The sequence below is a fragment of the Oncorhynchus kisutch genome, linkage group LG29 (genome assembly GCF_002021735.2).
Source record: "Oncorhynchus kisutch isolate 150728-3 linkage group LG29, Okis_V2, whole genome shotgun sequence".
In the NCBI taxonomy this organism is placed as follows: Eukaryota; Metazoa; Chordata; class Actinopteri; order Salmoniformes; family Salmonidae; genus Oncorhynchus; species Oncorhynchus kisutch.
This window is the reverse complement of record NC_034202.2, coordinates 4,021,823-4,043,754: the sequence shown is the minus strand read 5'-3', so window position 1 is coordinate 4,043,754 and position 21,932 is coordinate 4,021,823. Positions and strand designations below refer to the sequence as shown.

Here is a 21,932-nt window from a genome sequence, read left to right as displayed (position 1 = left end):
GCACTGCACAGCATATGCTGGCTCAGTGATCATCACAGAGGATCAGGGAGATCTCTCTTAACTCGGCTTTAAATCAGGGCTGGAGACCTACTTTTACTGATTAGCTCCGGTTTGATGTGAATTGTTATATTCAATGTTTGGATTGATCAAATTGCAAAAAGAAAAAAAGATACTCTGAAGTGTACAATAAAATAATGTGTGTGTGTGTGTACTTACAGCCAGCAGGTTCATGATGGTGTGTCCGGTCTCTCTGAACACAGTCTCTCTGAAGCGGACGCTGACCAGCGTACTGGGGTACACTGCAACACAACCCACATAGGGTCAAAGGTCACTAGACATCAGTCTAAACACTTGTTGCAATCATTTCATTATTATTTCATCAGGTCATTACTGTAAACTATGGCCACGTTTGTAAAGCAGAGTCAAAGTAAGAGGCGATCTCAATAGTCTACAGGCTAAAGCACATATCTAGGTCTTGGCCAAGTTCAAAAGTTTGAAACGTCTATCAGAAAAACTGATTTAAAAAGGGTAGGAAGTGTACGTTTGTACTCAAAGTAACAATGTGGTCAAAGGCTTAGTAATTTAATTGTAGATTCCCCACACGTTTTTCAACCTGAGCTTAGTACTAGGGTGCTACAGTAGCTGACTGTCCTGTTGTGATCATTTCCATCTGCCTGGAGCCTTCCTCCGATCGCTATCTTATTGTTGACTCTTCCCCTCGTCTCCTGTGCCCAAACACCCGCGTCTGGATTATTGACTCTGGAATTGATCTACTTTGGATTCACTGTATCACAATTGGATTAGCTGACTCTCCCTCTGAAGCGCCTCTCTCATTGGCAGCAAACTCAGCCGTCAATCAGTAAGTCTCCGCTCTCTCTACTTTAGATAACTGCATATACCGGTAACATTATTTGATACCTGGTTAGATGGCACTATGTATTTCCCAAACTTTGGTTTACTTTAATGTAGCTGTAAGTTTGGTGTTGACAGCAACCGGCTGGTAGGGCTAATGTTAGCAGGTTAGTTGGCTAGCAAACGTGCAAGCTTATTTGTAACAATAAATTCATAGAGAATTTGTTTGAAAATTGGCAAAAAATGACATTGAAACCTGTAGTCATGAGGGCAAATTATTTGGTTTAATTTGAAGTTCTACATTTGAAGTTATTTCTGTTGGAGTTTACATTATAGGGAATAGGCTGGCTTGCCGGGTCATCCATATAATGTCCCACCCTGCAAAAACATTTTCCGGAATGACTTTGACACTCTAATTGGATTTATGTAATAACTCGAAAAATAGAAAAGTCTTGTAATTTTGCATTGGTACTTCTGATGCAGATATGAATGCAAATCCATATGTAATGTTTATGAAATTATTTACCATGCATTTATTACCACTGAACCTAGACAAGGCTAGTAACTGTTGGGGGCTCACCACTGTGTTCTGCTCCCAGCCGTAGAAGCAGTCTAAGGGGGAAGACCTTGGCCCAGGGCACCTCCAGCCTCTGGATGAGCAGGCCACAGAGGAAGGGCTGTGGAGGCAGACAGAGGCCCTCCAGGGCCTGAAAGGTAGGGGAGAAGAACAGCACCCCGCCGTGCTCCTTACTACCCAGGAAACTACCTGTGAACGCCACGTTACCCAGCTCCTCCACAAACTTCCCTAAGGGAGGGGGAGAGACAGAGGTCAGTGTGTGCAGAGTACCACTTCAGCACGGTGGCAGCACCCCCGGCCCCCACGACGACACGCTATGCAACACCCACACTGCTCAAATCATAGGCAAATGCACCTTTTTTAGCCTAATGATGTTGGCAGAAGACCGCCTCAGTAGAAATGGTAGGCTATAGACTTATGGGTACTAAACTGGTTGCTATTCAGTAGATTACTCGAAATATGTTTAAATGTACAAATCAGGGCTCTCCCTAGGATTTTGATGGTTGAGTAGGCCTTAGGTTGGGTAGGGGGGAGGACCTAAGGGGGTCAGTCAACTCCCACCATTAGGACACTGGAGCATTTTGTAGTTTTGAGGAACCGGTAACTGCGATTTCCTGAAACCGAGGGCTCTATTTTTGGCTGGCGTTAAGGCGGTGATCGTGTCAAACGCACGTTAGTTAGCAATTTCATCATGTAAAAACTAGCGCACTGGCATTTTCCAGGCTTAACGACAGGTTCGACAATTCACTCGTCTTTTATCTACTCGCTTGCGCTCAGATGTGCGGGGTGGAAATATTTTAGTTATGTCCTTAAAAACGAGATCAAATTTCAGGCACCGCTGATAAGGATATTTAAGACCCACCAAAAGTTGGTTTTAGAGGTAACGCAGTTCGTTATGGCATGAACTTTGACAAACGGAACGCAGCCTATCCAGCCATGACGCACACTGCCCATATGCGCATGGAACAAGAGTTGCGTAATGGTGCCTGTATACGTCGTATTTAGAAACATACAAAAAACTTCCCATTGCGTTTGATTTTCTTAAAAACCAAGGATAGCCTCCTCTCAACGAAGGCTTTTTCTTTGGTCTGCCAATGCAATCCCGAAGTAGTCAAGACTGTCGATAAATGGTTTTGGCTCCTGAATCCAATTGGAAATACATTTTAAAATCACCAAAGCTTTATTAAAATATAAAGTTTGAGAGGAGTAAAATAACGAGCTGACATTCCCTTTTTATCTATGCATTGTAGGCAGGCCCACATTATTTTAGCCAGGCAGGTCCCGTTCTGGACCTGCATAAAATAACGTCCGTGATCTAGGCTGTGTCCATGCCCATCATGAAACGAGCGATGAGAACCTCGTATTTAGATGTTCTCTTCAACCTGTATTTGTTGTCCGTTTCATCAAAACCCAAGCCCTCGCTTAGGCCAACTACAACGAAGGCTGGATCAACAGCAACGATTGTCTCTCTTATCCTGGTGATTTTACGACGTAACATTGGACATGTATTTATTGTTGTCGCAAAAAATTAAAATGATTGCTTGTTTTTCGTTTTCATTTTGTTACAACCACATGTATTAGAATGATTCAGCTCCCTGGTATTATTGGGACAACTTGCACTGCAACTTCTGGAGATGTGATCTGTAAAATGGTTCCGATTTCGGTTACTAAAATATAGACCTATTTGGGAGCAGTATAACGTTGAGTGGACATTCTCCCTCTCTTTATATTGAATTTTGTCCAGCTACTGTGAAAGGTTTGGATGTGTGTAAAACCCTCCATAGTCTGCTTGGTTTTAATATTGTATGCCCACGTGGAGAAATGATGGTACCTGTTAGTGTGTCATAGCCTATTTAAAACAAGTTGTTTTGTTTAGAATTTGAATCAAATGATTTGTTCTCTTTTAAGGCCTTATCAATAATGAATTTAATGTTGCTTATTGACAATGTTTGGCAAGTCCATGCTCAGCTATAATGTAATGTACAGTAGCCTAGACCCTATATCAGTGTCCATGCTCAGCTATAATGTAATGTACAGTAGCCTAGACCCTATATCAGTGTCCATGCTCAGCTATAATGTAATGTACAGTAGCCTAGACCCTATATCAGTGTCCATGCTCAGCTATAATGTAATGTACAGTAGCCTAGACCCTATATCAGTGTCCATGCTCAGCTATAATGTAATGTACAGTAGCCTAGACCCTATATCAGTGTCCATGCTCAGCTATAATGTAATGTACAGTAGCCTAGACCCTATATCAGTGTCCATGCTCAGCTATAATGTAATGTACAGTAGGCCTAGACCCTATATCAGTGTCCATGCTCAGCTATAATGTAATGTACAGTAGCCTAGACCCTATATCAGTGTCCATGCTCAGCTATAATGTAATGTACAGTAGCCTAGACCCTATATCAGTGTCCATGCTCAGCTATAATGTAATGTACAGTAGCCTAGACCCTATATCAGTGTCCATGCTCAGCTATAATGTAATGTACAGTAGACTAGACCCTATATCAGTGTCCATGCTCAGCTATAATGTAATGTACAGTAGCCTAGACCCTATATCAGTGTCCATGCTCAGCTATAATGTAATGTACAGTAGCCTAGACCCTATATCAGTGTCCATGCTCAGCTATAATGTAATGTACAGTAGCCTAGACCCTATATCAGTGTCCATGCTCAGCTATAATGTAATGTACAGTAGCCTAGACCCTATATCAGTGTCCATGCTCAGCTATAATGTAATGTACAGTAGGCCTAGACCCTATATCAGTGTCCATGCTCAGCTATAATGTAATGTACAGTAGCCTAGACCCTATATCAGTGTCCATGCTCAGCTATAATGTAATGTACAGTAGCCTAGACCCTATATCAGTGTCCATGCTCAGCTATAATGTAATGTACAGTAGCCTAGACCCTATATCAGTGTCCATGCTCAGCTATAATGTAATGTACAGTAGCCTAGACCCTATATCAGTGTCCATGCTCAGCTATAATGTAATGTACAGTAGCCTAGACCCTATATCAGTGTCCATGCTCAGCTATAATGTAATGTACAGTAGCCTAGACCCTATATCAGTGTCCATGCTCAGCTATAATGTAATGTACAGTAGCCTAGACCCTATATCAGTGTCCATGCTCAGCTATAATGTACAGTAGCCTAGACCCTATATCAGTGTCCATGCTCAGCTATAATGTAATGTACAGTAGCCTAGACCCTATATCAGTGTCCATGCTCAGCTATAATGTAATGTACAGTAGCCTAGACCCTATATCAGTGTCCATGCTCAGCTATAATGTAATGTACAGTAGCCTAGACCCTATATCAGTGTCCATGCTCAGCTATAATGTAATGTACAGTAGCCTAGACCCTATATCAGTGTCCATGCTCAGCTATAATGTAATGTACAGTAGCCTAGACCCTATATCAGTGTCCATGCTCAGCTATAATGTAATGTACAGTAGCCTAGACCCTATATCAGTGTCCATGCTCAGCTATAATGTACAGTAGCCTAGACCCTATATCAGTGTCCATGCTCAGCTATAATGTAATGTACAGTAGCCTAGACCCTATATCAGTGTCCATGCTCAGCTATAATGTAATGTACAGTAGCCTAGACCCTATATCAGTGTCCATGCTCAGCTATAATGTAATGTACAGTAGGCTAGACCCTATATCAGTGTCCATGCTCAGCTATAATGTAATGTACAGTAGCCTAGACCCTATATCAGTGTCCATGCTCAGCTATAATGTAATGTACAGTAGCCTAGACCCTATATCAGTGTCCATGCTCAGCTATAATGTAATGTACAGTAGCCTAGACCCTATATCAGTGTCCATGCTCAGCTATAATGTAATGTACAGTAGCCTAGACCCTATATCAGTGTCCATGCTCAGCTATAATGTAATGTACAGTAGCCTAGACCCTATATCAGTGTCCATGCTCAGCTATAATGTAATGTACAGTAGCCTAGACCCTATATCAGTGTCCATGCTCAGCTATAATGTAATGTACAGTAGGCCTAGACCCTATATCAGTGTCCATGCTCAGCTATAATGTAATGTACAGTAGCCTAGACCCTATATCAGTGTCCATGCTCAGCTATAATGTAATGTACAGTAGCCTAGACCCTATATCAGTGTCCATGCTCAGCTATAATGTAATGTACAGTAGGCCTAGACCCTATATCAGTGTCCATGCTCAGCTATAATGTAATGTACAGTAGGCCTAGACCCTATATCAGTGGGAATGCTATTGAAGCCACGCATTTACTTAGAACAACGTGGACTGCAAATGGGTTCAAGTTAACATGTTTAGTAAGGATAGTTCTACATTTTGTTATTTCATTTCTGCCCTTTATGCAAACTATAACATCCTAACATTGGAATTGGAGTCGATTCCAAGGCACTACATAAAATATTATAAATATGAAGCAACCATATTATTTGGCCATGGAGCACGTTCTGATTGGCCAGTGAGGGGCCAACACACACCCGCAACTTGTTGATCCATCAAAACCCAGCCCTTTCACACCAACGTCAGCAAGTGCGGCGATATTTCTGACACACCCCTGAACCTATAGCGCTACCGCCTGCGCTTGGATTGACCATTTCGTTAGGTTTGTTAAAATAGAGCCCCTAGAGTCTTAAGTGATTACAAACAATGTAGCCAACACAGAAGTCTTATGTTTGATCCTAACGGATGTTGCTAGTGGCCTCAATGACACTTTCACATAAAATGTAGGGGTAATGTAACCCAATAATGGACTAATGGAGCCTAACGTTACTCCTTATAGTCCAAGGACCTCACATGTTCTGTTAGAAAGGTGCATTTGCTCTGGAAACCAAAACAGCCAAATACTCCATCTAAACGTGAATCGATTCTCAATTGCGGTACAGTTCTAGAAACATGAAAGTAGAGGGCTGTATATCACATCAAAATCAATATCAATTGGGGGCTGGTCGGAGCAGAGAATTCTTCTCCTCGGCCAAGTCCTCAGATTGGCTCAGCTCCAATTTCAGACGGCTGAGTCAGAAACCACAGGGTCGTCTTTCGTACCAGTGTACATGAACCTAAAATTGCGTGAATGGTATGCAAAATGCGTGCAGGTCTGTCTGTGTGTGTGTGTTTCCGTCTACCTCTGTGCGTCCTGGTAGATGGAGAGGAACAGGTTGTGTGTGTGTGTGTGTGTGTGTGTGTGTGTGTGTGTGTGCGTGCATCTACCCCTTTGTGCGTCCTAGTAGATGGAGAGGAACAGGCTGTGTGTGTGTGTGTGTGTGTGTGTGTGTGTGTGTGTGTGCGCGCATCTACCCCTCTGTGCGTCCTGATAGATGGAGAGGTACAGCGTGAACAGGTCTTTGGGCAGAGATCTCTCCTCAGACAGACACTCCAGGATGAACACTACCTCCCTCTGCCCTACTGTCTGTAGACCACTGGAGCCCAGACACCAGCACTTCCTACTGCAGTCTACAGGAGAGTAGACACACAACATGAGGAAACACATTAGTTTGGGACTAGGAATAAGGAGGTTTGCGTTCGATCTCAAAACTCCAAGGTAACACCCTCTCTTTTTCACCTTCCCATCACCTGAACTGATTTGAAGAAAGTGGACAGGGAATGTAGCCAGTAGGAATCCACCATATTGGTTTCAACAGTTCCATCAGATCAGTGCAGACAAAGGAAGGGAGAGGTGAGGAAGCCACTTTCCAAGAGGGTAGAGATGGATCTTCTACTCACAGCTGACTAGTTTGACATTGACCAGCAGGTTGGCGTTGAGGACAAAAGTTAAAGGTCGTGGGCCTCCCTCCTCCAATAGGAGCAGGATCTGGCAGGGGGCAGGTCGCTCCTCCACCAATAGATCTCCTCCCCCCTCCTCTTCTCCGGTGGTGATGAGTAGAGGTGGCAGGCCCTCGTCATCCTCTGGCAGCAGACTGGGGCTCCTCTCTACGCAGCTCCCTAGCCCACACAGCAGGCTGTAGTCCCAGGGCCCTGACACTGGGGGGCGCACAACCTCCAACTTTGCTGGGACCTCAGGGGCCAACGTACCACCCTCAGACACCGCTGCAAAGCCAGGGGATACTCTGCTGCCAGCCTGGAAGAGACGGAGGGATGAGAAATGGATGGGATGAAATAGAAAATAAATAAACGTGTGCGCCTAGGGATTTACAATGGGTGGGCGTGTACAGTACCAATCAAAAGTTTAGACACACCTACTCATTCCAGGGTTTTCCATGATTTGTTTAACACTTTTTCTTGGTTTCTACATGATACCATATGTGTTATTTAATAGTGTTGATGTCTTCACTATTATTCTACAATGTAGGTGTGTGTCTAGATAGAGCTCCTCCTCTTACCATAGGGGGGTCTGGTGTGACAGGGCTGGACTCCTGGGAACTCCTTCTGCCAGTCACAGAGAGCCTGGTGGTGTCGGCCACCTCTCCGTTGGGCAAGATGCCATCTGCAAACCACACACGCTTCTGCTCACGAGGACAACCTGACACATCCACCACACAGGGACAGGGACTTCTGTCATTTTCCCCATTTCCCTATTTAAAAAGTGTTGTTTAGAGCGCTAAATCTATAAATTTAATGTTTCCCTATATTAAATTAGCGGCCGCTGCTAAAACATTGCCGCCACTCCCCAAAACTACGATTTTTTGGGGAAATCATTTTAGGGATGGTTAAACGTTGTCAGTGTTAAATTAAACCAAATATAAAGTATGTCGAAAAGATAATGGAGATATATATTTTTAAAATAAGATCTTTGTCGAACTAACAATCACCAAAATAAAGACAGTCAGGGAGAATCAAAAATTCCCAAAATGTCATGGCATGGGGCCCCCATTGATTTTGTGGAGTCACTCAGATAGCATAACACAGCGTAAGCCATGGCAAAATGCTAGGGGAAACACTGAATACAAATGAGAAACAAGGGAAAATAAAACAGGAAATCTGGTAAAAATGGAAATGATAAAAATCTACATTTTTCATGATAGCCAAACTGTGGCTGGCTAAGCTATCCAATGGAGAGCAAGAGGATGTTGATCACTTTTGGGAACACCATTATACAACAGCAACCCTTGATACTAGTTCAAGGGGTGCATAAGTACCGTCGCTGCAGGGGGTTTTGAGCACGGAGACTGGCACCATGACGGTGGGCGGAGGGGAGTTGAGGGTGCCTGCAGCCCGGGCCTGTTGCAGGGGGGGGATTGTGCTGCAGTACTCTGACGGGACGTTGGGGTTCGGGCTCGGACCTGTCGGACTCATCATACGCTCCAGAGCCTGGGCTAGAGGGGGAGGTGAGAGAGAGAGAGATAGAGGGAGAGGTGAGGCAGGTAAAGAGTGAGTGAGGAGGAGAGTTAGCATTCAAACATGAGTATTTTACAAATGTTCCACTCTTAGAATTAAAAAAATAACTTTTTTCCCGGGTAACCCAGATTGTCTTTAAAGTGTAATTTTTAAGCATTAAGGCCCCGAGGGGTTGTGGTATATGGCCAATATACCACAGCTAAGGGCTGTTCTTAAGCACATCACAACCTAGAGTGCCCAGATACAGCGCTTAGCCGTGGTATATTGGCAATACACCACAAACCCCCGAGGTGCCTTATTGCTATTATAAACTGGTTACCAAAGTAATTAATTAGAGCAGTAAAAATACATGTCATACCCGTGGTATACGGTCTGATATACCATGGCTTTCAGCCAATCAGCATTCAGGGCTCGAACCACCCAGTTTATAATAAAGCATTTAAAACCATAGGAGAGAATCATATGCCTTTCGAAGGTGTATTATACATAACATTTAATATTTACTTTCTCATAAAAATATAATGACTCTAAAGCAATATAAAGTCATTGATAATCTCACAAGATCTTGTTTTAAAATGTGTCGTTGTGTCGTTGGGGTTTGAAACAGCCTGAAAAACCGAGGCAAAAATAGAACCAGTTCAAATGAACAAACCACTTTTAGGGAACAGTGCCTTCGGAAAGTATTCTGACCCCTTGACTTCTTCCACATTTTGTTATGTTACAGCCTTATTCTCTAAAATTGATTTAATTGTTGTTATCCTCATCAATCAACACACAATACCCCAATGACAAAGCAAAAAAAGGTTTTTAGAAATGTTTGCTCATCTATATTTCACATCATAACTATTCAGACCCTTTACTCAGTACTTTGTCGAAGCACCTTTCGCAGCAATTACTGCCTCCAGTCTTCTTGGGTATGATGCTACAAAACTTGGCACACCTTTATTTGAGGAGTTTCTCCCATTCTTCTCTACAGATCCTTTCAAGCTCTGTCAGGTTGGATGGGAAGCGTTGCTGCACAGCTATTTTCAGGTCTCTCCAGAGATGTTTGGTCGGGTTCAAGTCTGGGCTCTGGCTGGGCCACTCAAGGACATTCAGAGACTTGTCCCGAAGCCACTCCTGCGTTGTCTTGGCTGTGTGCTTAGAGTCGTTGTCCTGTTGGAGATCCTGGGCAGGTTTTTAAATCAAGGATCTCTGTGTACTTTGCTCCGTTCATCTTTGCCTCGATCCAGACTAGTCTCCCAGTCCCTGCCGCTGAAAAACATCCCCACAGCATGATGCTGCCACCACCATGCTCCACCTTAGGGATGGTTCCAGATTTCCTCCAGACATGACACTTGGCATTCAGGGCAAAGAGTTCAATCTTGGTTTCATCAGACCAGAGAATCTTGTTTCTCATGGTCTGAGAGTCTTTAGGTGTCTTTTGGCAAACTCCAAGCAGGCTGTCATGTGCCTTTTACTGAAGAGTGGCTTCCGTCTGGCCACTCTACCATAAAGACCTGATTGGTGGAGTGCTGCAGAGATGGTTGTCCTTCTGGAAGGTTTCTCCCATCTACCCAGAGGAACTCTGGAGCTCTGTCAGAGTGACCCATCAGGTTCTTGGTCACCTCCCTGACCAAGGCCCTTCTCCCCAGTTGCTCAGATTGGCCGATGTGGCCAGCTCTAGGAAAAGTATTGGTGGTGCCAAACTTCTTCCATTTAAGAATGATGGAGACCATTGTGTTCTTGGGGACCTTCAAATGCTGCAGACATTTTTTGGTCTGTGCCGACACAATCTTGTCTCTGAGATCTACGGACAATTCCTTCGCCCTCATGGCTTGGTTTTTGCTCTGACATACACTGTCAACTGTGGGACCTTATATAGACAAGTGTGTGCCTTTACAAATCATGTCCAATCAATTGAATTTAACACAGGTGGACTCAGTCAAGTTGTAGAAACATCAAGGATGATCAATGGAAACAGGATGCACCTGAGCTCAATTTTGAGTGCTACAGCAAAAGGTCTGAATATTTATGTTTTTTTTTTTTTTACATTTGCTAAAAATGGCAAAACAGTTAACGCTTTTTTCATGATGGGGTTTTGTGTGTAGATTGCTGAGGATTTTGTTTTATTTAATCAATTAGAATAAGGGAGTAACATAACAAAATGTGGAAAAAGTCAACGGGTAAAGGAATACTTAAGGCACTGTACAATCTAGGCCTTCTTTGTTAACATAGGCTATTCATAGGGATGTTATGATAAATAAATAAATAAATAAATACAAAATAAATTGCTGGTAAAAACACATAGGCTACACTGTATCCAAATATAGCCACAGCAAAATATAAATGAAACGACAGCGTCATTGAATTTTGGTCCACCAGAAGCACAGTCCTTTCCAATGGAACGCTGCGTTGCGTTGGAGAGGCAGTTGCAGTGCGTTCTGGGAGGTGCATACGTTGGATTTATCTAACCTATACGTCAAACTGTAGACGGCTTGACAGAAATGGTAGCAGAAGGTGAATGTTGAACATTTGCTGAAACACCCTCTCTGCACTTGGTGGCACACAATTAGTCCAGCGTCGTCCGGGTTAGGGGAGGGTTTGGCCAGGAGTGATGTCCTGGTCCCATCGCGCACTAGTGACTCCTGTGGCGGGCCGGGCGCAGTGCACGCTGACACAGTCGCCAGGTGCACAGTGTTTCCTCCGACACATTGGCGCGGCTGGCTTCCGGGTTAAGCGGGCATTGTGTCAAGAAGCAGCGCGGCTTGGCTGGGTTGTTTCAGAGGAAGCATGGCTCTTGACCTTCGCCTCTCCTGAATCCGTACGGGAGTTGCAGCGATGGGACAAGACTGTAACTACCAATTGGATACCACGAAATTGGGGAGAATTTGTCAAATATTTTTTTTAATGTAAAAACAAAAAAATAATGTAGGTATGCCTACCATACCAGTAGCTCAAATGTTGGAGCCAATTTTGTTAGCATAGGCCTAATACCTGCATTTTAAGGTCGCGTGTATAGTTTCAACACAATATGCATAAACAATAGGCTATAGTAAATATGATAGAATAATACAACAGCACTGAGACATTGCATATAACAGCTGCACACACATCTGGACAGGACATACGCATGTTCTGTGTTGTAGCGAATCAACATTATTTCATGGGATGTTTGCCATGTCCTAACAGCATTTATTGTATATAGCCTAAGTAAACATAATGGTGAAAAGTAATCAAAACAACTGTTCCACCAGCTCTCTTGGCCTCACGTTTAACAGACACTCCTATACAGCAATCTAACGTGGACAGATGGAAGCCCCGCATCACATTTAAGATGTGAGCTATCCTTCTCACACCACAGAAAAACCACGTTGCACTGCCCTGGTTCTGCATCCACCATACTTACTGGAACTGTGCTGGAAAAGACCATGTGAAATTAAAACAGTCAGCACACTATAGTTAAGTTTGGCTCTGTTATTGTACATCAGGCAAGGGTGAACGAGGAAGTGATGGGAGAGAACAAGAGAGTGAGAGAATGAGAGAGTGGGATATGGATGGAGAGAGAGAGTGGGGGAGTTGATTCCAGGAAAAGCAAGTGGTGGCCTAACTCAGATCAGGCCAGGCATGCTAGCAGATACACATATACTTCCAGTCATTGCCCTAGTTAGCATTGGCTTTGCGAAACCCTCTATCTTACTTCATACGGGACACAGTCTCATAAAAATGGTATCTGCGATTTCATCTGACTCTGGGGAAGGAGATAAAAGGGCCTCATTGCCAAAATCCTGAAGTATCCCATTAAAGCTAAGCACTCAGGGAGTATTCCCAAAACAATGGATAGAGGACTCTCTGTTGTAAATTTAGACAGCATTGAAATATAACACATTTCCAATGCAGCCCTGCGGACATCACTGGAGACCAAATGTGGCCCAAGGGGCAAAATTAGTTTGACACCCCTAACCTAACTGGACACCCGATGCCGTGCTTCGTCCGCTAGCTGCTGTGTGTGTGTGAGAGTGAGAGTGTGTGAGAAGTGCTGACTGGGCTCTGGCCTTCATTATATTGATTAAACATCATATCATCTTTAGTGGCCTGGTTGGACAGGCCCGAGCTAACACAGTCCGTCAGACTACCTGCACGACACATACGCGCACACACACACACACACACACACACACACACACACACACACACACACACACACACACACACACACGTGAATGAAGCCACACAAGCGCAGACACTAGTTAGGCTATTGGCATGGGTTAAGAGCACTACTCACAACAACAGATCAATAACAACAAAAGAGAGAGAGACTGAGGAGAGAGTTTAAGAGTTTCACCTTGATCTTTCTGAGAGGAGACAATGACATGGCATAAAAAGTGCAGCAGTCTGTGTCCTCTAGGAGCACTCAACAAGCCCATATAGATCAGAGAAATAAACTGAAATGAATCCAGTGTGTGTGTGTGTGCACGTTGCGCACCACAACATGTACATAGAATCAGATCATAACAGATAAACCAGTGTGAGCTAGAAGCACCAGGCTTCATAGGGCGTCCCATCTTACCTTGCTTTCACTCCTCCAAACTCGGAGCTCTGTAGGTCCCCTTGGTCACGCTAACCTACTTAGCCTTACCGACATTAGCCCTTGTTGGCTGAATGTAAATGGGCTGTATTAGCCTAACTGAAGCAAAGTATATTAGCCATATTACAGTAGGTGCTAGCCTATGCTAGCTTGACTGAAGCTAGCGCTGTTCTCCCAGCTGGGCTGTTAGCTGCAGACTCCAGGCAGGCAGGGGAGGTGTACTGTAAGCCTCACAGACTGACTGCTCCCAATACTGATGAGCGCAATGGGGAGAGTAATGGAGGGGGAGGGAAGGATGGAGCATCGCATCACCCTGCTCCTACCCTCAGTCCCAATCAAAGTGGATGGCCCCTTTTCTTTCTTTCCCTCACACACACACACACACACACACACACACACACAGTAGACAAGGGGACGGAAATAGCCTGTCCCTGGACATGTGTGCCCGTGCCAGAGACGGAGTCAATGTGCAGTGTGTGTGCGCATGCATCACATGCTCACTGCGTCAGGTGGCTCCCGTCCCACACACACAGTCAAGAACACACTAACATCCTGACTCCTTCCAGCCATAACTACATACCTCCATCTCCGCCCCTTTCTCTGCACCAGTCATATTGTCCTGACTCAAACCTCAGCTCTGTTTCTGGAGAGGAGAAAGTCATTCACCTGACCAGGGAAGCAGAACCATAGAAATTGAATACATAGAACAGAAACGCTTCTCTTTTCCACCTGATTTTTCACCACTCATCAATAACATTGTAAAGCAACCGAAATGACTGATTAGTTGGCTAGAGTGGCACTACGCGAGACAGGATACCCTGGCCTCCTAGCAACACCACCATCGGTGGGTAAATAAGAAAGCATTATTTTCAAATGGGGATGGATGTTCTAGTCATTGTGTTTCTATGTGCAGCTCAGTGGAAGGCCAAAGTCGTTGTTCAGGAGAGCAGAAGGGCTTTGCACAGACCTTTCAGGTGGCAGGTGCTCCAAATGAAAAATGACACACATATTTCACAATATGAGGAGGAAATTATATTTCTAAAAAAGCTTGTCAATTTCACTGACTCACCCTGCGATGAGGAGCTCACTCGCTGGCGATGGCCGTTGCACTTGTGCCATAAACCTACCATTCTCTTGTAAAACAATGTTGGCTCAATAGGCCTATTTGGAAGTTCATCAAATATTTTAGTAGTCTAATCTGTCTGCAGTAGTCTTCTTTTCAGCGGGAGCCAAATGCTTGTCAACTGGTGTGTTACCGTGATTGTATTTGAAATATTGCGAAAGGCCTGTTTTGTCTCCATGCTGTTCAATGACAGATTTGCCACACGTTCCCCACTGTAGGCTGTGCCTTGTTATTGGGCTGCACACAATACACAGCTAGGCCATTTTTTAAAGAAGCTATTGATCCTCTGTGGCTAGATTATAGGCCTACTTATGTTGTAGTAGGCTATTCTGAATGATAGAATTACTGCTGCCTGTTCAATAACTTCAGCAAATGTATTTCATTTTACCAGGGGTGCTGCAGCACCTCCAGCACCCTTTCCGTGGCTATGATTCTATAAGGAAATAAATTATGAAGTGCTGCTGTGCGTAGGCTATCAGCCAACCAGACTAAATATTGATGTCAATCAAGTGTTGTGCTGCTGTGGCAGTACTGTTGACATTTAAACTAGGTAGCTTGCTACAGACACTCAACCTGTGACCGCATTTCGAGCCATGCATGTTTGAATCCCGGGCACCCTCAATCTCTGCACAGGAAAGGCACAACCGGGCCCACGAGAGGTGTGGGGGGTTGACGAACTTGACGACGTGACGATGACTTGGGGGCAGTGGGTTTAGAACAACAATGACAAAAACTGGATACAACAAAAATACAAATTATATATCACCATCCAAAAGTGCAGTTGGCAACTGGGAGGGCAAAGGAGCAGGTGCTCGGGCACAGGTAGACCTCCCATCTGTGTCCGTGCCTGGTGAAATATGACAGGAGCATGGGGAAAAGCCCCCGCATAGAGACCGGTGAAACACAGTTACACCAACTGGCCTTACGCTTTTACACAGTCCCACACACACACTGAAACAAAGGAGACATGTTCACACAGGCTGTGAAAGAAAGCACTTCAAGCACTCAACTCTAACATAAGATAGATCTCAAGGATAAATTGCCCCCCCCCCCCTTAGACTGTCTAAAAACTTCACTAGTTGTCAAGTCCTTGCTTCCTCCGTCCTTGGAAGGTCAATTAGATGAAGTCTGAGGGAGGGACCTTGGATCCTCTCCTCCAATGAGAGCTCTGAGAGGAATTGAGGAAACAAGGATTTGACAACTAGTGACATTTTCAGACAACCTTATGCCACTCATTAGCCTACACTGTGACCAAGCCACAAACAAGCACAACTACCAGTTAACAAAGTGCTATTCATCAGTCATGTGCTACTCTAGATAGTCTAAGGCTCTGTCCCAAATGGCACTCCATTCTCTATAGTGCACTACTTTTGACCAGGGTCAATTGGGATGCTTCCTAGAGTACAGCAACCAATGTTCCTTCTAAGCTGAGCGGTGCGCAGTAGCCCCGAGACTGCCGAGGAAGCTCCCCTAGGACTGTCAGAAAAAATATCTGCCCACGGAGAGAAGCACGAGATTGAACTTCACTCAGCTTTATACAGTTTTCCCTGTTAACACTATCAATGTTTCCCTTTACTGTGGGTATTGTGATCGAATCAACGCAATATTAGTCACTTTCAATGCAACTTACCCAAACAAAAACAAACTACGCAAGACTTGGTATCCAAAACTAAACTACACAAAGATTTAGTTGTAGGCAGAATGGAGTAGGATTCTATTGCATTGACATGCATGACTCAGCCCATACTCTACACAGACCGGTGCAGAATAACCAAGCAGAGCTGCAGTAGATCTACACTGAACAAAAATATACAACACATGTAAAGGGTTGGTCCCATGTTTCATGAGTTGAAATAAAAGATACCAGAAATGTTCCAAAAGCACAAAAAGCTTATTTCTCTCAAATTGAGAAATGTGTTTCCATCCCTGTTAGTGGGCATTTCTCCTTAAGATAATCATTCCACCTGACAGGTGGGGCATATCAAGAATCTGATTAAAAACATGAGCATTACACAGATGCACCTTGAGCCAAGGACAACAAAAAGGCCACGCTAAAACACAATGCCACAGATGTCTCAAGTTGAGGGAGCGTGCAATTGGCATGCTGACTGCAGAAATGTCCACCAGAGCTGTTGCCAGAGAATTTCATGTCAACGTAGTTTTAGATTATTTGGCAGTACGTCCAACCGGCCGCACAACCGCAGACCACGTGTATGGCAACGTGGAGGCGAGCAGCTTACTGAAGTCAACGTTATTTACACAGTGCCGCATGGTGGTGGCGGAGATATAGTATGGGAAGGCATAAGCTACGGACAACTAGAGAGATTCTGTGATGAGATCCTGAGGCTCATTGTCGTGCCATTCATCTGCCGCCATCACTATGAAATAATATATGGAATCATGTAGTAACCAAAAAAGTGTTAAATCGATAAATAGATTTTATATTTGAGATTCTTCGAAGTAGCCACCCTTTGCCTTGATGACAGCTTTGCACACTCTTTGCTTTCTCTGCAAAGCTGTCATCAAGGGGCGGCAGGTAGTCTAGTGGTTATAAGTGTTCGGCCAGTAACCGAAAGGTTGGTGTATCGAATCCCCGAGCTGACAAGGTAAAAATCAGTCGTTCTGCCCCTGAACAGGGCAGTTAACCCACTGTTCTTAGGCCTTCATTGTAAAATAAGAATTAGTTCTTAACTAATGTGTACAATAAAACTGTTAAATAAAATCAAGGCTACTTTGAAGAATCTAAAATATATTCTGATTTGTTTAACACTTTTTTGGTATGTTTTGACATCTTTCCTATTATTCTACAATGTATAAATGTGTAAAAATAAAGAAAATCGCTTGAATGAGTAGGTAGCGCCAAACTTTTGACTGGTACTGTATGCAAATAGACCATTGCCATATATGGATCTGTACCATTTACTTTGATTTGGACTGTTTACAGCATGAGCGGTCGTAGAGTAGATTAGCTTGTTTTGAGATCGAAGCGAGAGTTACATGCAGCCATGTGTGCATTTTGTTCATATCCTTTGCTAGTTAGTGAGTTATTAGTCCAGTTATAGATCATTTGTAGTCAGCAATAGAGGAGTGATTGTTTTTACAAAAGCGCAAAATGTGTACATTTCTAGACATCTTTCAAAAGCAGTCAGGTAAAGAGCTTTGCCTTAAAGTGGGAAGTGTTGTGTTTTGAGACGGGCTTGAATAAATTAAGTAGTTAATAGCCAGAGGGTAGCATCATTTGTCCGATTCTCTGTAAATGATCTGAGAATAATAATGCATTTTATTTGGTTTCTTGCATCAAACAACATTTTCAGTCACCTCATTGTCTGAAGGTGAAGTGGATCAACAAGCATGTTTTTTCCAAAAGTCTCATGGAATGTAGACCTACATTGAACACCACACATTGACTGCTACTGTAGGCTGAATGATAGATCAGCGATTTCAAGTTTTCATAACAATCGGTAATCGTCATTTTTGGACACCGATTGTGGCCGATTTCATTGCACTCCAGGAGGAGCCTGCGTGGCAGGCTGGTGCTAGGTAAGGTGCTAGGTACCATTAAACTTATCTTATAAACAAACAAATCAATCTTAACATAATCACTAGTTAACACCAGGTTGATAATGTTACTAGTTTATCTAGCTTGTCCTGCGTTGCATATAATCGATGCGGTGCCTGTTCATTTCTCATCGAATCACAGCCTACTTTGCCAAACGGGTGATGATTTAACAAGCGCATTTGCGAAAAAAGCACTTTCATTGCACCAATGTGTACCTAACCATGAACATCAATGCCTTTCTTTAAAATCAATACACAAGTATATATTTTGAAACCTACATATTTAGTTAATATTGCCTGCTAACATTAATTTATTTTAACTAGGGAAATTGTGTCACTTCTCTTGCGTTCCGTGCAAGCAGTCAGGGTATATGCAGCAGTTTGGGCCGCCTGGCTCGTTGCGAACTGTGTGAAGACCATTTATTCCTAACAAAGAAGGTAATTAATGACATAATTGTACAAAGTTATGACAAAACATTGAAGGTAGTGCAATGTAACAGCAATATTTAGACTTAAGGATGCGGTTCCGTATTTCACTGAAAGAATAGTTTTGTTTTCGAAATGATAGGTCATTAATATGGTCAAATCCGGAAACTAAGTTTCGTATTTGTGTGTGTTATTATGTTGTAATTAAGTCTATGATTTGATATTTGATAGAGCTGTCTGATTGAGCGATGGTAGGCAGCAGCAGGCTCGTAAGCATTCATTCAAACAGCACTTTCGTGCGTTTGCCAGCAGCTCTTCGCTGTGCTTCAAGCATTGAGCTGTTTATGACTTCAAGCCTATCAACTCCAGAGATTAGGCTGGTGTAACCGATGTGAAATGGCTAGCTAGTTAGCGGGGCGCACTAATAGCGTTTCAAACTTGCTCTGAGACCTTGAAGTAGTAGTTCCCCTTGCTCTGCAAGGGCAGCGGCTTTTGTGGAGCGATGGGTAACGATGCTTCAAGGGTGGCTGTTGTCGATGTGTTCCTGGTTCGAGCCCAGGTATGGGCGAGGAGAGAAATGGAAGCTATACTGTTACACTGGCAATACTATAGTGCCTATAAGAACATCCAATAGTCAAAGGTATATGAAATACAAATCGTATAGAGAGAGAAATAATTCCTATAATAACTACAACCTAAAACTTCTTATCTGGAAATATTGAAGACTCATGATAAAAGGAACCACCAGCTTTCATATGTTCTCATGTTGAGCAAGGAACTGAAACGTTAGCTTTCTTACATGGCACATATTCTTCTCCAACACTTTGTTTTTGCATTATTTAAACCAAATTGAACATGTTTCATTATTAATTTGAGGCTAAATTGATTTTATTTATGTATTATATTAAGTCAAAATAAAAGTGTTCATTGTTCATTCAGTATTGTTGTAATCGTCATTATTACAAATAAATAAATGTTATTAAAAAATGTCCTCCAATAATCGGTATCGGCGTTGAAAAATCATAAATCGGTCGACCTCTAGATCAAACAGCCACAGTAGCCTACTTGGCCACTTAAAACTAACTTAAAAAGAATTTTCACAACATTCAAATTTGCGCTCAGCAGACCTGAAATTTTAATCAGTAGTGATTTTCTTTTGGAGGTCACATAAATAGCAACTCTTGTAAAACACCGTCCGTTTTGCTTCTTCTTCAGAGTTGTTCTTGGAATGCATATTACTTCGGTTCAGTAAGCACTCCAAGTTGAAATAGTTGAGAGACCTTGTCTGACATTCCTTCTAAGTGACCTTAAAGTTCAGAGTGAACATAAACTGGGATACTTTCCTTGAATCATTCACCATAGAGTTCCATATGCCCCAGGGCTGAGTTAGGCTGAGGCCTACCAACTACTCAACAGCGACAAACACCAGGCTGTGAATACTCTAGTGTGTTCTTCAGACATCAAAAGGCTCCTTTCATGTTCTTCTGGGAGGAGCCAGACAATGGTGGTTCAGAGCCATACAGAGCAGTCAGCTGAGCTACACACATCTGATGGTGGTCTTGTAGAATAGCAGATAAGATACGCATACATCTGTGACATGGGTGTATGATATCTTGGAAGAAAACACTCGTAGAAGTTAGAATCTTAATATCAGGTTTTTCTTTTTCTTGTGCCCCTCATTCCCTGCTAGTCAGCCATCGTAGCTGATGGCCCATCGAAACCACACCTAAACTATATCGAAACTAGTTTCATACACAACGCGACAGATGTCTCAAGTTGAGGGAGTGTGCAATTGGCATGCTGACTGCAGGAATTTCCACCAGAGCTGTTGCCAGAGAATTGAATGTTAATTTCTCTACCATAAGCCGGCTCCAACGTTTTAAAGAATTTGGCAGTACGTCCAAATGGCCTCACAATCACAGACCACGTGTAACCACACCAGCCCTGGACCTCCACATCCGCCTTCTTCCCCTGCGCGATTGTCTGATACCAGCCACTCGGACAGCTGATGAAACTGAGGAGTATTTGTCTGTAATAAAGCCCCTTTGTTGGGAAAAACTAAATTCTGATTGCCTGGGCCTTGCTCCCCAGTGGGTGGGCCAGTCTCCCAAGTGGTTGGGATTATGCCCTCCCAGGCCCACCCATTGCTGCGCCCTCGCCCAGTCATGTGAAATTAGTACGAATTGATTTGAATTATTGCATGTTGAGTTTATATTTTTGTTCAGAATAGTTAGCCTAAAGACCAGATTAAATTGACAATAGTCTGATGGGTGACAATATTATAAATTGTACATGAAGAGATTGGTGCAGCTTGGAATTGACACAGGCAGGGAAGGAACCATCACTTTTTCAAATCCTCCTATACAGACATTTGATGTCAAGAGGTGAGCTTGATTTCAAAATGTTCTCCAATAATATCCATGAATAACCATGCTTTTCCATGCGCACAATGCCTGAGCACTCACAGCAGCATTGCTCAGGCCATTAAACAAAGACTAGTAACACAATACAACTTCCATAATGATTCTTAAGACCTGCCAAAATGAAATTATAATGTATATCTTTGAGATGGATTTAACACTTGGTGGTTTTAGTCTTATTTCCCCCCCACATTTAGCTACAGTAACAAACTAATGAATAAGCTATCATGTTCTTCTAAATTGTTTTTCGGATTCTAATGTTACGTAAGACCTTCGTAAACACAACGAAATTCTTCTTCTTCCGATAGCATATATAATATTGTATTTATTTGACTGTTAGAATTTTGATGACCAGAAGACGTGTCATTGGTATTTGGCTCGAAGGGGAGTACGTAGAGGCCAGGCTTTTCTAGTGTCAAGAAGGCCCGATCTTGAAGTGGTCCTTACTCTGTTTTAAAGAGAGAATCCCCTCTTGGCGGGCACACTGGACACGGGGAAAATCATATATTAGGCTTTGAAAATGGAGCACATCGACTGGTACAGTATTTCCATCAGGGTAGCCTAGTGGTTAGAGCATTGGACTAGTAACCGAAAGGTTGCAAGTTCAAATCCCCGAGCTGACAAGGTACAAAATCTGTCGTTCTGCCCCTGAACAGGCAGTTAACCCACTGTTTCTAGGCCGTCATTGAAAATAATAATTTGTTCTTAACTGACTTGCCTGGTTAAATAAAGAATAATAAGCCTTACTTTAGCAATGGGATTTTTTTTCCTCCAGGACAATTGACAGAAATGGTATTTATCAGAAACTCTGACTGACACACACACACACACACACACACACACACACACATCTTACTTCTGTGTATGGTCTCGAAGCAGATGACACACACCCGGGCCTCCTTGTCCAGGTACTTCAGCTTGCATTTCCTGTTGCAGCACATGGCACAGTACACCTGTGCCACAGGTGAGAGGACAACCGTCAGGCAAGAGATAAAACACTATACAACACAGCACTCTACACCATACGTTGTGCATTCGGGAGACTAGTCAAGACCCCTTCCCTTTTTGCACATTTGGTTACGTTACAGTCTTATTCTAA

The 21,932-nt window shown here is 43.2% G+C and overlaps 1 protein-coding gene across 2 annotated transcripts in view; it reads right to left on the bottom strand.

Moving 5' to 3' along the window:
- Nucleotides 1-21,932, bottom strand: part of LOC109873808 (zinc finger FYVE domain-containing protein 16) — a 51,396-nt gene that overhangs the window by 9,704 nt on the left and 19,760 nt on the right. The window contains exons 4-10 of one of the 2 annotated variants that reach the window (XM_020465528.2): nucleotides 21,690-21,786; nucleotides 8,541-8,717; nucleotides 7,785-7,924; nucleotides 7,168-7,522; nucleotides 6,742-6,897; nucleotides 1,433-1,657; nucleotides 217-299 (exon numbers count right to left, since the gene is read on the bottom strand). In XM_020465528.2, the coding sequence (XP_020321117.1) occupies nucleotides 217-299; nucleotides 1,433-1,657; nucleotides 6,742-6,897; nucleotides 7,168-7,522; nucleotides 7,785-7,924; nucleotides 8,541-8,717; nucleotides 21,690-21,786 (1,233 nt within the window). The remainder of the gene's footprint in view (nucleotides 1-216; nucleotides 300-1,432; nucleotides 1,658-6,741; nucleotides 6,898-7,167; nucleotides 7,523-7,784; nucleotides 7,925-8,540; nucleotides 8,718-21,689; nucleotides 21,787-21,932) is intronic. The other variant, XM_020465529.2, reaches the window with a different exon arrangement.